This window comes from Megascapheus bottae, chromosome 16, assembly GCF_031878675.1.
Source record: "Megascapheus bottae isolate mThoBot1 chromosome 16, mThoBot2.hap1, whole genome shotgun sequence".
Lineage (NCBI taxonomy): Eukaryota > Metazoa > Chordata > Mammalia > Rodentia > Geomyidae > Megascapheus > Megascapheus bottae.
In genome coordinates this window covers 35855641-35872733 of record NC_143524.1, presented here as the reverse complement: position 1 = coordinate 35872733, position 17093 = coordinate 35855641, and the positions used below count along the sequence as shown (strand labels likewise).

The 17093-nt window shown below is 40.5% G+C and overlaps 1 protein-coding gene and 1 non-coding gene across 6 annotated transcripts in view; both read left to right on the top strand.

The window, feature by feature from the left end:
• The window catches only part of Tead1 (TEA domain transcription factor 1), a 247125-nt gene that overhangs the window by 205724 nt on the left and 24308 nt on the right, over window positions 1-17093 (top strand). For all 5 annotated transcript variants that reach the window (XM_090348135.1, XM_090348136.1, XM_090348134.1 and 2 more), the window contains one exon: window positions 9749-9922. In XM_090348135.1, the coding sequence (XP_090204261.1) occupies window positions 9749-9922 (174 nt within the window). The remainder of the gene's footprint in view (window positions 1-9748; window positions 9923-17093) is intronic.
• LOC150053162 (small nucleolar RNA SNORA79) lies at window positions 15906-16055 on the top strand. The gene has a single exon (XR_016538178.1). It is a non-coding gene; the product is annotated as a small nucleolar RNA SNORA79 (small nucleolar RNA).

Genomic DNA, 17093 nt, shown 5'->3' with positions numbered 1-17093 from the left:
GGACTCTTTGCCTAATCTCTGGACAGGCTGAGAAGGGTAGTATTGTTAGGAAGCCTGACTCTGAAGAGGCTGCTGGGGTATTTGCTGTGTCTTTGAGCAGAGAATGACTGTGCATATCTCGGATATACACTCTTTCTCTTCCCCTGATTAAAAGCTTATGTAGGGTCTTCTAGTAATAAACCAGCACTTGTGCAGGGCCCATATAGAACTTTCACATTTACATTTCATCTGACCTTCACATTAACTCCTGGAGATGGTTGAACCAGGTGTCATCCTGTTGTTCATTTGAGGAAGCCAGCGCCCAGAGAGTTCATGCAAATTACCTCAGGCCACACAGCTTAAAAGTAGCAGAGCTTGGGGCCGGGAGTTTGGCCCAGTGGTTAAAGTGCTTGCCTAACATGCATAAAGGCCTGGGTTCGATTCCTTGGTACCACATACATAGAAAAAAGCCGGAAGTGGTGCTGAGGTTCAAGTGGCAGAGCTCTAACCTTGAGAAAGTCCAAGGACAGTGCTCAGGCCCTGAGCTCAAGCCCAGGACTGGCAAGGGGAAAAAAAAAAAGTAACAGAGCTAGATTCTGATCTGTCTGTCATTACCATGCCCATCACATGCTTAGAATAAATGATCAGAAAGTACATTTTTCTGATTCTTAAAGGAAGGAAAGCTGTTTTGACGATTGATTGTATCCAATCTTTGAGCCTCATCCAGGTTTTTCTCAAATGCTGTCCTCTTCCAGGAGGACCTGGGAGATGGAGTCTCTTCCAAAGCTAGGGGTTATGGCAGGGTGTGGTTCAGTCCCCCAGCTCCCTGCAATCCAGCCCAGTGCCAAGTTGTCCCACAAGCTTATGTACACCCAGCACACACCCTTCCCATGGCAGCAGCTTGTCTGTTGGGTGGTTTATACTCAGTGTCTTTGAGCTAGTCTGGGAACTCACCCTTTTTCTTCATTGGCCTTTAGGGAGGAGGCAATTGAAAGCATCTGGAAATCAGAGTTTTATAGACATTTCACAGAGGCCCAAGCCAGGCTCCATCTGCTTTCCTTGGCAGGTCAACTCCCCACCCGCTTGCCTTCCCAGTGGCCATCCTGCACTTAGCCCCTGGGCCATTACAGCTGTGCCTCTCCTTCCTAAGAAAATGAGTCCTGTGGTAGAAATGGGAGGCAGGGAGGGTGCACCCCAATGTGAAATCCTAGAAGTAAGTGCTCTGAAGATGTGTCTATCTGGGAAGAACACCCAGCAAGGGGTGTAGGAGCCTGCAGGGCCAGGCAGGAAGAATGGGGCTGGTGTCTTTATCAGTTAATGGAGAGAGCTAGCTTCATATTTGCCTTCTCCCTGGCAAGAACACAGGTAACACCCTCCTCTCCCTGGCTGAATACACATCACTTTCTTGGCTTGTGGCCACAACCATCCCCTGTCCCTGCAGGACTTGGGGGCCATCAAAGGCACACTGGGGGTGCCTGGACAGTCTGTCCAGGCAGGAACGTGACAGGAAGCAAATGTAAGTGATTTGTCCTTGTTCTGTTTCAGCTTGTACATTAGCATCCCTTGACGTGAGTTATTTGTCTTGGTTTCTTTAAATTCCTAAGTGGATTATAATTTTTTTTCTTGGTATTATTTGACAGCAGTCATTTTTCAAAGATTTACTAAGTTCTTCAAATACTTGGAATTTTTGAGACAAGTTTAGGAGAAGACTGCCATCTTCAGGATAGAAGGGGAAGTGTCATGTTGGGGTATATCCAAGGGCACAGATTTGTAGGGGTTTTCTTTCTTTTAAGACAAAGATGAAACTGCTGAATGATTAGCATTCCTCTCAAAAGAGAAAGGGAAAGTAAATAAATCCCCAGTGACCATATTTGGAGGTTGTACTGCTCTACTTTGTTGTGATGGTAGGCCCCAGGCTGCCTGTACCCTATTTTGGAGCACAGACTTTGCATGCTTTTCAGAGTGGCCTGGACTACAAGAGTCTAAAGAGAGCCATATGGCCACCGGACATGGAGGGACCAGGCCATAGCCTTGTTTCAGCTATTCTGCATACCAGTACTTATGGTAACCTCAGAACAGTGGGTATCATGGTGATATGCTTGAATCCTTCCTCTTTATATGTTTGCTTTCAATTTTCTGTTTCCATTTTGGTGCTACCAGAGGGATGACAGTAATGCCAGATTAGGTCATCCTACGTGAAGAAATACCACTATTATTTAGGTAATTAACATTAATGACAAGTTCTTAGGCACAATGGATCCATATTTTCTATGCTTCCTCTCAATAGTCCTGTAGAGTAGTATGATTGTTGTCTCTGCACTGTGCTTTTGACTTTACCAGGGCTGCAGTCACTTGGTCTAAATGGCTTTGCTGTGAAGTAATGCCAACACCCAGATTCACACCTAGATCCTGACTGCCTCCAAAGCTCAGCTCCTCTCTCTCTTCTAAGCATGAAAGAGCCAAAGGGAGACAGAGACCAGGAAGAAAGGGACCTGTTGGATACCTTTAGGAGGTGTGTGTGTGTGTGTGTGTGTGTGTGTGTGTGTGTGTGTGTGTCTGTGTAGGTGTATAGGTTATAAATATTCTTTGTTCATCTCCTGCTCCTTAGTAACACAGAATCTAGCACTTTGTAGTCAAGCACAGGTGACTCACATTTATAATCCTAGCTACTCAAGAGACTGAGATTTAAGGGTCATGGTTTAAAACCAGCCTGAGCAGAAGAGTCTGTAAGAATCTCCATTTAGCCAACAGAGAGCCTTAAGTGGTGTGGTTCACATAGTTCCTCATTATCCTTGAGAAAGAAAAGCTGAGAAATAGTGCCCAGGCTCTGAGTTCAAGTCTCAATACTGGCACTAAATAAATAAATTTGTAAATAACTCTTTGCAACCAAATGTTTCAGAATTACATTCACCTTTACTTTGATTTGCAATTGCTATGCAATCTTCAGAGTGATAAGAGCAGTAGAAAGTGAAAAGTCGTAGTAGAAACACACATTAGCAATTTGTATCAGCTGCTGCTTTTGCTAGGTCCGGTTATGTTGTTAATGCAGTCTCTTTTTGGTGCACCCTACGTACACACTGGCCGCGCAGCTCCTGCACAGCTAGTCTTCAGCACTTGAGCTGTAGGAAAGCTTTGCAACCTGACCCTAGTTTCTTCACAGTCCAGGGAACTTGTGGCCAATGGAGAATAAACTTCCTGAACTTATTTTTTGTTTCTTTTTATAGTTCTTTCCCTTCCTCAAAAACTCCACTGTGTTCCAAGATGGTATTTTGATTTACTGGTTAACATTTATAGAGCAATCTTCATGTTTCGTGGATAAGCTATATTGAAACATAATTAAGGCTATAAGGGAAAATAGCAGTCTGTCATCTGTGCCTCCTTCTTCTCAGTCCTGCTCCTTAGGAGCATTAGGCATAGTATTCATCTCTGTGTGAGAATAACATGCAAATAGCGTATTTCTTGGTCTAAATTTTAGATACCCTCCCTTGACTTCTAGTCCCTGTTTACATATACCATCTTCTTCTCTCCTCTCTTTCTTCCTACCACCTATCTACTTATCTACTTATGTATAAGTGTTTATACTACAAATCTGTAAGCTTTTTTGCATCCAGTAATGTGATATATCAGAACCATTTTCTTAATTAACAAAACTTCATTTTCCCCTTGGGGTGTGTTATTGCCTCATTTTTTTGTTCTGTTTTTATACACTTACACAAATGAATATTGAAGTCTGCAAAACCCTTCTCCGGGTAAATTAGAGACTCTACTTAGGTCCACTCTCCCTGGTGACATCTTACTAGGAGGCCATGGCCCTGTCCAACATGGCCTGATTGCTGGCCAGAGCAATGGTCATATATTGATTTTTATCTCTTTTAACTCCTTTCTCTACTGGGTCCTATCTCCCTTTTCTGGGTTACTTTCTCACTTGTGACAAATGTGATCTTCCTATGGCTTTCTGGAACCTTTATGTGAGTGAATTCTACTCCTGTATGTGATGGGTAACTTGATGTCCACCATTGCTTTTGCCTAGACCAAGAAAACTTTATTCTTGTTTCATAAGTGGATGTTTTCTTTGGTATAGAATAACTATAAGGTAAATAGTTATAGTACATATGATAGCATACTATAAAATAATGTGACATCATCATAGCAATATTATCTACGAATTCTTACTGAATGAGGAGGTAAATGTGGATTTAAGTTATGTGATGTAAAGAAGATATGGAACTGACTCTTTGATATCCTCTTCTCCATAGGAATCTAGGAGATTGTTTATATGGGCAGTGTATGATTCTGATTGTAGACACAATAAGTAAGCTATCTCTACATAATCGCTTTGTAGGTCCTTTGTGCTGTTACCTTATGGATTTCCTCTGCCTAGCACAGTGTCTTGGCTTATAATAGATGACAGAAATATGCAGAGTAGGTACCAATACCATTTCTTTTGTTGCCGTTAATGTGTTGATGATGGTTGTACATAGGAGACTAATACTTGATGAGCAGAAGTTAGCGTCTTTGGCATATTAAGGAAATCTAGCCCTGGGCTTTGATATATAAATGACTCGATTTTTGTCCATTTCTGCTCATGTATTACCTTAAATACAAGTACCTTTTTTGTAAGTATTTGTTTCTTGTTCTGGCCCATTTTTGTTTCTGTGTACCACCGTTGGTTTGAGGGAGAAAAATAGGAAAAAGAGAGGGAGGTAGTGTCCACTGTACCCTTCTTTTCTTTGTGAAACGTGGCATGGTTTTAGACTTAATTTCATACTAAACTACAAACATAGCAGGTAGATTTCTTTTTGGCCTTCTAGATCTGGGGGCAGAAAGATCCCTGACCTAGCCAGGTTGAATTAAGGGGAGAGCATGATCTGTTTGTTTCAGTGTTGTGGTCTCCAGGATACCTTCTTTAGCCCTTTGTATTCTTAGAAACAAAGTCACTTCTTGGCAGGAAGAAAGCTCTTCCAGTGCTCATGGTTAGGATTTGGTTTCAAGTCACCAATCTTGCAGAGGCAGTGCCCATTTCTTCTGGCAAACATAATCTGCTTCTTGTCTTTGTGTTTTTTAGTTTTGTTTTTTCCACAGTTGGGCACAGAAGTTATATCCCAAAACAGAAAATCTTAGAGGACTGTCTGAAGCATGTGTGATTTAATATGTTTCTCTTGAATTATAATTAATTCCATAGGATTTTGGAATTACTGTTTTTCTTTTTCTTCGTCTTCGTCTAATGAGCTTTCAGAAAAAAATGACCAAGCAGAGTTGGAAGGGCTTAGACGTTTTCTTCTGGAGGGTGGTGTGGTTGATGTTTGTAGTAAGTACAAGGGCTGTGGTGTTAACAGGTGGAAGTTGTATTCTTAACTCCAGGACTATTTCTGGATATGTGACCTCAGGCAGCTCAGTTAACCTCTAAGCCCTGATTTTCCTGTCTGTAAAGTGATCTCAATAAAATCTACTACTGCCAGGATTACCTGAGATCACACACAGTAAATGCATGTAGCTCACAGCCCCCCATGGACGTGAGTGCTGGTCCCTCCTTCAACACAGATGAGAAATCTGCCCAAACAGCTGGATATGAAGGGCTGTAATCAAGGATTTGAACTGGCTTGTGGTTTTACAGTTGCTTCCTGTGCTTGGCTGATTCATGTTTATTTTTTCCCTACTAGACAGGTGGGATATCTAAAGTAGGAATATACTTTTGTTTCTACCCCAGAATCTAGTTAATCTCACGTGATAATAACCATTACTATAGTAATATTAAAAGATTTAGTTTATCAAATGTTCCCTGTCTGCCAGGCTCTCTGACAAGTGCCATGTGCATGTTACTCTTCTAGTCTTCAGAGCTACTCTATTTTACAGGTATTTTATCCCTGTAGTACATATGAGAAACTTTTAATTTTAGGCCTTGCTCCAGAATTTTCATTTTGTGTACTCAGAATTGTATGGTAAAAATTATTCCTAGTTCACCTTCCTGACATCATGACAAGGACTGGTAGGAGCTGGGGTCCCTGAGTTCTAACCGTAAAGGGCAGGGAGACTTAAATGTTACAAACAAGATGATTTCATGTCTCACAGATTTTTAGCTTCATGGCTTGTCTATCCTGGCCCAAAGGCAATTGGTAAGCGGAAGTACTTGGAGCCTAGATTCAATTCACAGGTGTTGTGTGACTCTACTGCACTCCATTCTTTCCCATAAACTCACCGCCTACAAGGAGGAAACACAACTGATAGAAATGGTACCCCCTAGAACTGGGTGTGGAGAGGAGTTAGCTCTAAACACAGGGGTTTTTAGTTGTTGTTGCTGTTTTTGGTGGTTTGTCAGTTGTGGGGCTAGCACTCTACCACTTGAGCCACAGCCCCAGTTTTCTGGTAGTTGGTTGGAGATAAGACTCTCATGGACTTTTGGACTTTTGGGCCTGGGCTGGCTTTGAACTGCAATTCTCAGATCTCTGCCTCTTCGGTAGCTAGGATTATGAGTCACCTGGCATGAGCCACTGGCTAAGCACAGGTTATTAATAAGAGTTAGGTAGCATCTGCCTTTCACCATTGACTCCCATATACCCTTTTGCATTTCTGAGTATCTGTACTCCAAACTGTGTATATGTTCAAAACTTGCTGTGAAAGCAGGTACTCTACCACTTGAGATGTGCCCCTAATGTGGTAGGTGGTCTTTTGTTTGGTTTTTACCATTTTCCCACTGAGATTAGAAAGCCCCTTCATCACTGTACTATATCTCATTCGTATCTTGATCTTTTCTTGTAATTGAAAAGATGGTGTGACAGCATTTGAGAAAAATCTACAAAAAGACCAAATATACCCTTATAACACAAGGCTTTAAGTGACTATATATGCACGCACACGTGTGTGTGTGTGTGTGTGTGTGTGTGTGTGTGTGTGTGTGTGTGTGTGTGTGTACTTCAGGCACTCTAATCAGTATTGAATTACAGGTTCTTGGTCTTTTCCTGAAGGCACCAGACAAGCATCTAGTCCTAGTGTTGAATTTGTATGTGTACTGGATAGGCTTTTTTCTTTTCACCTGGAACCTAGTCAGGTCTTGAAATACTTGATAAAAATATCACTCTTGGATGGGGCCGGGAGTTTGGCCTAGTGATAGAGTGCTTGCCTAGCATGCACGGAGACCCAGGTTCGATTCCTCGGTACCACATACATAGAAAAAAGCTGGAAGTGGTACTGAGGCTCAAGTGGTAGAGCTCTAGCCTTGAGAAAGTACAAGGACAGTGCTCAGGACCTGAGCTCAAGCCCAGGACTGGCTAAATAAATAAATAAAATAAAATAAATATATCACTCTTGGGCTGGGAGTTTGGCCTAATGGTAGAGTGCTTGCCTAGCATGCATGAAGACCTGGGTTCGATTCCTCGGTACCACATACATAGGAAAAAGCCGGAAGTGGTGCTGAAGCTCAAGTGGTAGAGCTCTAGCCTTGAGAAAATCCAAGGACAGTGCTCGGGCCCTGAATTCAAGTCCAGGACTGGCAAAAAAACCATATCACTCTAAAATTAAAAAGATGCTGGTCTGGTTCCCATATGCAAGTACAAATGAGATATCCAACCTTTTGCCTTTCTGCATTGCGTCTAGGAAGACACAGTGGCTAGCAGATCATGAATTTAAACCAGCATTTCTGTATTCAGTGTATGTATTCGTAGTGTTTGGAAACCAAGTGGGTTTGGGAAACAAAGTTTTTAAATATTTCTCTGTGGTGGTACAATTTATTTATTGACTAGATTATACTCAGGACCTCACACTTACTAGGCAGATATTCTGTGACTTGAGCCACACTGCTAACCCTTTTTTGTATTGATTATTTTGCTATAAGTCTGAGATGGTCTGAACATTGATCCTCCTACTTGTGCTTCCAGTTGTGACTGGGAATGCAGTTTGCTGAGGTAGAATCTTGAAAACTTTGCCTAGACTGGCCTGGAATGGGATTGGAACAATGGTTCCCTGATTTCACCTCCCAATGAGTTAGGATCATAGGCTTAAATCACTAGGCCCAGCTAAGTGATGCTTTTAATGCACTTTTTCTGGTTGTGGGGCTTGAACTTGGCCAATATGCTGTCCCTTAGTTTCTTTTGATCAAGGCTTTTGTTCTACCACTTGAGCCATAGTGCCATTTTCAGATTTTTCTGAGTATTATATTGGAGATAAAAGTCTCATGGGCTTTCCTTCCTGGGCTGGTTTTGAACTGTGATTCTTGGATCTCAGCCTCCTGTGTAGCTATGATTACAGGAATGAGCCAGTGGTACCTAGCTCTTAATTCACTTTTTAATGAACTGATATGCACTAGAAGTCTCAAAGGGGAGATGTTTTTAACTGCTTTCTCTTCATTGGATCTAGGGTACCTCATAATTCTAATGTAGTTTCTTTGTTTTAATTTAAAGCCTATAACAATACTGTAAGATAAATGCATCCTTGCTTCCATTTTAGAGACACTGGAGGAATTTGCCTGCTGTCAGGCTAATTTTCAGTGGGCCAAGTCTTTCAATTAAGCAGTCTAGACCCCACAGTCTTAACCAGTCTGGAGTCTTATAGGCAGCTTTTACTGAACCTTATTTGAGTGTGGTGGGATTTGAATTCAGAAGAGTACAGTAGTTTTAACCAACAGACACTGTTGAAAATGAACTATACAACTTGTGGGTGGGATGGGAGGGAAAAATGGGGAGAAATCGAGAGGAGTGACATTGTCCAAAAAGAAGCATACTCCTTTGGGACATCATCTTTATAATAACAATTAAAAAATAAAGGTTTTTACATTCATATCCCTTGTGCCCCCCCAAAAAAAATTAGAATTCAGAAGGATAGTAATTGGCAAACTTCTGACTTAAATGTAGAAGCTTGAGCAGTGCCTATTTGAAAATGGACTGCTAAAGAAGGAATATAGGCCTATGTTGTGAGTCCTTTTGGGTTCTGAGCACCCTAAGCCCTTGTATCCTTAGATTTGTATGTGGTATTGTAGGTCCTCTATGTGTTCTGTACCCAAATCTAACTTGGCACTGGTAGCCATATGGATATCACTAAGTTACTAAGGTGACTGAAAACACAGCACTGTTACTTTTTTTTTTTTTTTGCCAGTCCTGGGCTTGAGCTCAGGGCCTGAGCACTGTCCTTGGACTTTCTCAAGGTTAGAGCTCTACCACTTGAGCCTCAGCACCACTTCCGGCTTTTTTTCTATATGTGGTACTGAGGAATCGAACCCAGGTCTTCATGCATGCTAGGCAAGCACTTTAACCACTAGGCCAAACTCCCGGCCCCCAGCACTGTTACTTTTGCTGGAAGAAAGAAGCGGGTACTGTTGCTTAGACCACTGTGTCTACACAGCTATTAGGGGACTGGTACTATAAATACATACTGAGTGATGACATAAGCCAACTACACATTTCTTACTGGATTTATGGTGTAGAAAGTGTGTTCCAGTCACTGTCACTCACAGTTATAATTGACAGGTAAAACTGAGCAACAGAATTATTTCTTGATTTGGTAGTTGGCACTTACTTTGCTTATTGTTGTGTCTGCAAAAAGCTCTCTCTTTCAACATTTGCAAAAAGACCTTGTAAGTAAAATGCAATGATGGTTTTAACCCCAAGTTCTAATGGCTTTTCTTAACCTACTCATCTTTTCAAAAGCTCATTGCCTCCTCTGCTGATTAAACCCTTGTTCCAGAACTTCAGGATTACTGCTGATTATCATGTTCATCATGGGTGAGTCCTTGCTTAGCCAAAGCATTTGTAATGGGAACATCTCTGTGATTCTCTTACAGTATAACAAACACCTCTTCGTACACATTGGGCATGCCAACCATTCTTACAGTGACCCATTGCTCGAATCAGTGGACATTCGTCAGATTTATGACAAATTTCCTGAAAAGAAGGGTGGCCTAAAGGAACTGTTTGGAAAGGGCCCTCAAAATGCCTTCTTCCTTGTAAAATTCTGGGTGAGTAACACAGTACTTGATTTCTATGCTTTGTGCATAAGTGGTTTGTGTCTTGTTTGTGAGCAAAATGCAGCCTTAATGGTTCACACTGACTCAACCTTTGTGTTCTTCTGCAAATTTTCCAAGGAATCACAAGCTTGCACCCATAGGGCTGTACTCACACTGGGCTTACACATCCCCACAGTATTTGCAGCCTGCCAAAGGGCAGGAGGATCAAGTGGCCTCTTTGGGCTTCAGAGTTTACTCATACTGTGATTTAGATGGCTGAAGTCACAATGGAAAACATGGGGCCCTATTCCCCATACGCTTCCTTTCACCACATTGAGCAATATGACCTATACATTTCATTGGAGTATAAGCCTTAGATGAATTTATGCTCCTCAAGAATTTTTAAGTGTCTGAAAATATACAAAATGGATTTGTTAAGTGAAAACTTCATTCCTGTTTCTAAGACATAAGCCAGTTCCTCAAGCTGCTGGGGCTCTGCTGATCCCCTCCTCCTCCAGCCTGAGAGAAGCTTTGCTGTCCATTCCCTAGGCAAGCAAAGGCCAGAGGATTACTAATGGGTCTGAGTAGGAATAGGTCACTGTGAGTATATATTAGGGTCTGCTAGTCACAGGAAGCTGGATAACTTACTAGCACTGAGATTTAATATAACAAAACTTTGACAAAATAAAAAGAAAATAGCTTTAAATGCCCCTTGGCATGTCATTCATGGCCCTAATTGACCTGGCTCCAGGGTGCCGTTTCCTTGGATTTGGCCAGGTCCCTCTACTCTACTTGTCTGTTTTATGCCCCAGCCCTTTATGTGTATGTGTGTGGATGCTTTTTTTTTTCATTTCCTCTTTTCTGGTCTGCCAACCAGCTCCTTGTTGTTGTAGCACCCTCCTCACTTAAGCAGACCATTGATTTTTCCTTTAGTCCCATTGCATTTTTATGGCTAATCAGTTCCCATGCTGGGCTATAATTATTTGGATGTGTGTTCTCTGCCCTCTGGACTCTGACGGCTCCCCAGAGACCTTAGTCATAGAGTGAATTCCATTTACTGCCTTCCTGCTGTGTGCCTGGGCACTTTGCATGCATCACATCTAGTGCTTAAAGTTTAAGTGAAATTTGCCTCCTATCCAACTAGAAAAGCAGGCTCAAATATGACAAAGGCTAGACAACCTGGAGGTTGGTGGCCAAGCACTTGAAATGAGATCGTCCAACCCTAACACGCTTTTTGTCTCCCACCTGCTTCCCACCCTGTGGGTCCTGGTCAGAGTTTTTCAACTTAAGATCTCATAGCTCTACTACACAAGTCAAGAGCAAATGTAGGAACAAATGAGTGGATTAGAGAAACTCATGACTTAAATCCTTTGCTGGAATTTGAATATTGAATTTGTTTAGATTCTCCATCTTTCCATAACTCAATTTTATTTTCATTTTTCATGTTTTTTCTTTTGGAAGTTTATTAGGGCTAGCAATCTTTTTACATTGTACTCATGTATTAGTGATTCCATAAACTACTTTTCTAAACTTGTACCTGCCTTCTAATGGTTGGAATGGTGATGGGGGATCCATTATTATATGGTAACAGTGAATCTTTAATAGGTTTCATGGTATCCTTTTAATGGATTGGCAAGGTCAAACTTTTTATAAAACTGAGATATGATTACTTCCTCCCCCCCACCCCCATGATATTCACAAAAGAAGTGCAGTAAAACTGTATGCACCTTCTTAGTAATGAAGGATGTAGCCCAGCTGCTGAAATGCACCCATATTTTAGAAAAGAAAACAAATCAATAGTGTCCTTTGTGACCTTGATAATGCCATAAACCTAGAATACATATTAGAAATGAACACAATGAGCCTGTTTCATTACAGAGGACAACTGACATTATTTTCTACCAAAGATAAAATTTGAGTTTACAAAGGAAACTTAATTGCAATTGGGAAATTTGTCTTCACCTTAGTGAACTTGGTAGCTTTCTGATAGTTAAAAGTCTTTCTGGTGAGATTGAAGGTAGTATTAAGTAATATGAGATATTGTGTCAGATAGACTGATGAATTTTAATATAGCAAAGAATGGGCCAGGAGCATGGCCTAGAGGTAGAGTACTTGCCTAGCATGCACAAAGCCCCGGGTTTGATCCCTCAGTACCACATACATAGAAAAAGCCAGACCTGTTGCTGTGGCTCAAGTGGTAGAACAGTAGTCTTGAGTTTCAAACCCCAGGACCGGGGGTAGGGGGTGTGTGTGTAATCTTTCAGATTCCATCCTATAGCTCATCTGTGGATAACATGATATATATGTATGTATATTGAAGGAAAATGAGCACAATTATATCTGGAGGGTATTTCTAAATGTAGAACAGTATAGCCCTCTCATTAAAAAAAAAAAAATATATATATATATATGCATGCACATACAGCCAGGCACTGGTTGCTCATGCCTATAATCATAAGCCTCTTATCTCCAGTTAACTACTCAAAGTGGTAGAGTGCTAGCCTTGAAGAAAAGAGCTTAGGGCCCTAAATTCAAGCCCCATGACTGTCCTTCACCCCCACCTCCCAAAAAAATATGTATGCATGCTTAATTTTAAAAGATATATATTAGGGGCTGGGATGTAGCTAAGTGACAAAGTACTTGCCTAGCAATTGCAAAGTCGTTGGTTCGATCCCCAGTACGAAAAAAAAAAAAGACAAAAAATGCAATTAAAAAAGATATATATTGGCCTTATTTTTTTTGTAGTTATCATTTTAAGTAGTGTGATAAATATTTAACTTTTTTCTCAACTTTAATTTCTGGTCCAAGAAATATAGATATAAGTCTTCAGTAAACAAAAACCCTTTGAGGTAAGCCTGTAAAAATGTCCTGAGATCAAAAACTCTTAGAGCCACATTATAAAAGATATAAAATGAAGTTGATTATAAAAGTCAATTATAGAAACTAAGTAAAGATTATAAGATGTGATAAAAATTATATTCAGTATTTTCAAATTACTGTCTTTAACAGTAATAAGATTTCTTCTAGTTAGGTTTTCTTTTTTTTTCTTATAGATTGGTATAGAGAGTACTTAGAAAGTTTTTCCATTTTTTGCTTCCAAAATTACCCATTTTACCCAGTGGATGATTTTAATAAATGCTTTCAGTGATGGAGCCCTCCAGTCGTAAACCTCCACCTAATGAGGTTAAGATTGCAGATGTATAGACTGTGGTGGATGGCGTATGATGAGCACATTTAGAAGCAGTTGCTCTCAGATCAGATTCTTATCAAATTAAGGTTTACAGGATTAAAATTGAACTCTTCCATGAATATGATAGAAAACATCAACTCCTTCAGCAGAATTGTTGGAGTACTTAACCTTTGCAATGAAATTCAGTCATAACTGTGTGAAATAAAGGGGAGAAGGCAATTTAAATTAGGTTTGCAATTTGGGATCTCATCAGCTCCACTAATGACTCAGAACAAATTGCATTAAGATGTCCATCCTTGAATATCAGCAGGTGCATCCAGTGGATGATGCTTAAATAGCTTTAACACTCCCTTTGAGAGATCATCTGTATTTGCAATTTGCTTAACATATTTTTAAATTTTTGTGTAATTTAGTAAATTATAACAGAGACTCTATATCCAGAGCCTCTTCTTCTCCTTGTTTTTGCCTTTATTGAAGTGCTTGAAGTCTCTAGGCTGTCAAAATCAGACTGGCTTTTAATTTGCTTATTTGATTCTGTTTTCAGTGTCTGCCCCCACCAATTTGGATTCTCAGGGCTAGAGCAAGTGAGAACTTTGCCAAGGAAGAAACACCAAGTGCTACCTGAAGTGCCACATATGTTTGTGTATGAATGTGTGTGTGTGTGTGTGTGTGTGTATTCAAGCAAGATACACACCTCAGCTCTTAGTCAGCTGACACTTTGAGTGAGGTACTTAGAATGCAGTACTGCTTTGGGGGGTGGAACATTCTGACTAGTATGCCTGATACAGACCCCTAAACACACATGAATGATAGAACCATGGATTCCAACATAGACCCCTTGTATTATGTAAGCCTCACAATCTCTCGGGTCTTAGTGGTGTTAGAAGCTGGATATTGGTGGCTCATGCCTGTAGTGTAGTACTAAGAAGGTTGAGATCTGGAGGATCTTGGTTTGAGGCTAGCCTAGGCAGATAATTCATTAGATTCATCCACAAAAAATAACCAACAAAAACAAATAGAGCTAGAGGCATGACTCAAGTGGTAGAATACTAGGCTAGCAAGCATGAGGCTGTGCATTCAAACTCTAGTACTGCCTTTCCCCACTAAGAAGGATATAATAGGGCTGGGAGTTTGAACTAATGGTAGAGTGCTTATCAAGCATGCACGAAGACCCGGGTTTAATTCCTCGGTACCACATATAGAAAAAAGCCTGAAGTGGTGCTGAGGCTCTAGGCTTCAGAAAGTCCAAGGACAGTGCTCAGGCCCTGAGCTCAACCCTAGGGCTGGCAAGGAAAAAAAAAAGAAGAGAATATAATAATAATAATTAAGTTATATAAATATAGATCTTGTCAGGTTATTACCAGTTTTAAGCTATACATTTAGTATTTTTCTTACAAAACATTGTTAAATGCTTATGTCTCAAAATAGAAATTATGGCATTACTCTATAGTTATTACTCTTTTTTATAATTTTATGATTATCCACCATAAATATTAGCAGTATGTTTATGGTCACTTTGCTTACTTTGTTTTTTCAAAGAATAAAAAGCAAGCCTAGTTTTATTAACCCAACAGATGAGAGAAAATTGTATAAAACAGAGGAAGGAGAAACAAGTTTTCTGACAGCCTCTGGAAGATGCTTTTATCTTTGTAGGAGTGAAATCACATTTGTTCAACAAAATGAGAGTCACTGCAAGTAAAACAACTGGACTTTATTTAAAGAAAAGACACTGAATACACCTGTGGACTGACAGAATAACCCTCCACTCCCTGTGGAGTTTCCGCCTGTTTCTACTTAGACTCTGCATGGTTTAGGTTGGAATTGTAAGATTGAGTCTCATTTAGAATCAGCTGTCTCTGTTGCTCTTCATAGAAGAGAGGGGTACATCATGGAATCATTTGCTCTCCACATGTTTTAATGGCTATCAATAAGAAAAGACTTCCAATTTGAATTTTCCATTCTCCTCACTTGGATTTCACCTCAAAACAACTTCTGAAGTTAGCTGTTAATATGACAGAATGATTGAAGTAGAAGGATTAAGAAGAAATAGCACCCTCTTACTCTTGAGGTGCCTGGGGACTAATACATTGTTCATTGTCTTTAGATAAGTCAATGGCTGTATGATTGTTTTTAACCCAGGCTCATATTTTGGAAAAATCTTCCCTTCCATTAGAAGGGTCTGTTCTTCCATGAACAGGAACAGGGGAGGCATCTGATTTTGTAAGAAAAATACCAAGAGCTTTTTAGCTCAGGAGCTTTTTAGCTCTTTTCCATAAGAGCTATCCAGAAATATTCTCCTCAAAGCACTCCAACCTATACAGATCCTCTAAAGGAAAGCCTTTCTATGGCTTTCATTTGAGCAGCAGTGTAATGGATAATACAGGTTCTCATTTTTTTAATTGACCAGTTAAAAAATTAATTCCATACTCAATAGTCATGATAACTTGCTATCATCAGGCTCCTTACCATTGAGGTAGAACATAAACCTTTTAAAGGATTTACAGAAAGGCAAGACCTCAAAAAACTTACAGGAAAGCTTTTGTTGGCTTCCTCATCCTGGAAAATAGGCCCAGGCGCTGGCTTGCAGACCTCAGTTACTATAGAGAGGATGACAATTCCATGGCCAGGACTTAGGATGGAATTGTGGGTAGAGGGTCTTGTGAAAACACACAAGCCTGTATGACAGTTCAGGACTGAATGTTGAAAGAATTTGGTCAGCTAAGGAAGTCTTGGGGAGGAATTTAAAGGGAAACATACTTGTGCAGACAGGGCTGACAACATGGAGGTAGCAAGAGATCACTGCTTTGATGACTGTTTCTCTCACTGCTTGGAGACTAGGCAGTGGAATTTTGGTCCATCATATACAAAAGTGGCTTGTCTTCACTCAGGGTACCATGAGGGCAGATTGGCTGTCTGTCCTTTAGTGCCTTCTGAATTTTGCAGAGTCAAACAAAACGCAGATAGTAACTGTGCATTTTTAATGTACCTTTGAGTCGGGTGCTGGTGGCTCATACTCTGTAATCTTATAAGAGGCTTAGATCTAAGGATTGTGGTTGGAAACTAGCCTAGGAGGAAAGATAATGTTTTGCTGAATTTTTTAGTTTATCCTACATTTCAAGGAAGTTTAAAACTAATTTCCTTTACAGCATAAAGGTAGATGATTATATATGGCTGGGGAATTAAACATCTGGTGGGTAAGCTCTATACTACTGAGCTAAGTTGCCAGCCCCAAACAGATGAAAACTGAAGGGGAGTGGGAGGAGGGAAACGGGCAAAAACATAAGAAGGGGTATCAATGTGTGAGAAGTAGTGTACCCACCACCTGACGAATGTAACTGTAACCCCTCTATAAATCACATAATACATTTTAAAAAAGAGAGAGAGAGAGATCACTGCTGGATGGAGAAGGGTGAGACACATGGGTCTCAGGGCACTCACTATAAAAGATCATTTTTAAATCTCCTGCATGAAGCCTAGTAGGAATGACATAATAGGTTTCAAAAGCACAGATCTGTTTGAGAAAAGTGCACAGAAGCTCACTCTGCTTTCCTCTTAAAACTCTTGCCACCTAATAGTAGTACCTCAAAGCCCTTCTGCATCCAATTAGACTCTTTAAAGATTGCCCTTACTTCATAGAAGAATTCTATGGTAGCATCTGTTACTTTAAAATGCTTTCATTCTATTCTAGGTCATTTGGCTCCCTGATTGCTAATAAAACCCAGGTCAAGAGTGGTGCTGGGCCCCTTTCCTATGTGTGGATATGTAAACTGTGCTTGTTCACTGGCCTGATTCCAGATGGAATCCTCTAAGAGCTGCTGCTAAGCAGAGATCCAGGAGAAAGAGGGAACACCTTCCCTTCCAGCACTTGCCCTATTGGCTTCTCTCTGCACCTACTGCATTGCACTTGAAAAAGGCCAGGAAGGGAAGAAGTGATGTGATGCATGAGCACTGCTTATTATTTTCAGTCTCAGTTTTGCAAGGTACAGTCAACTT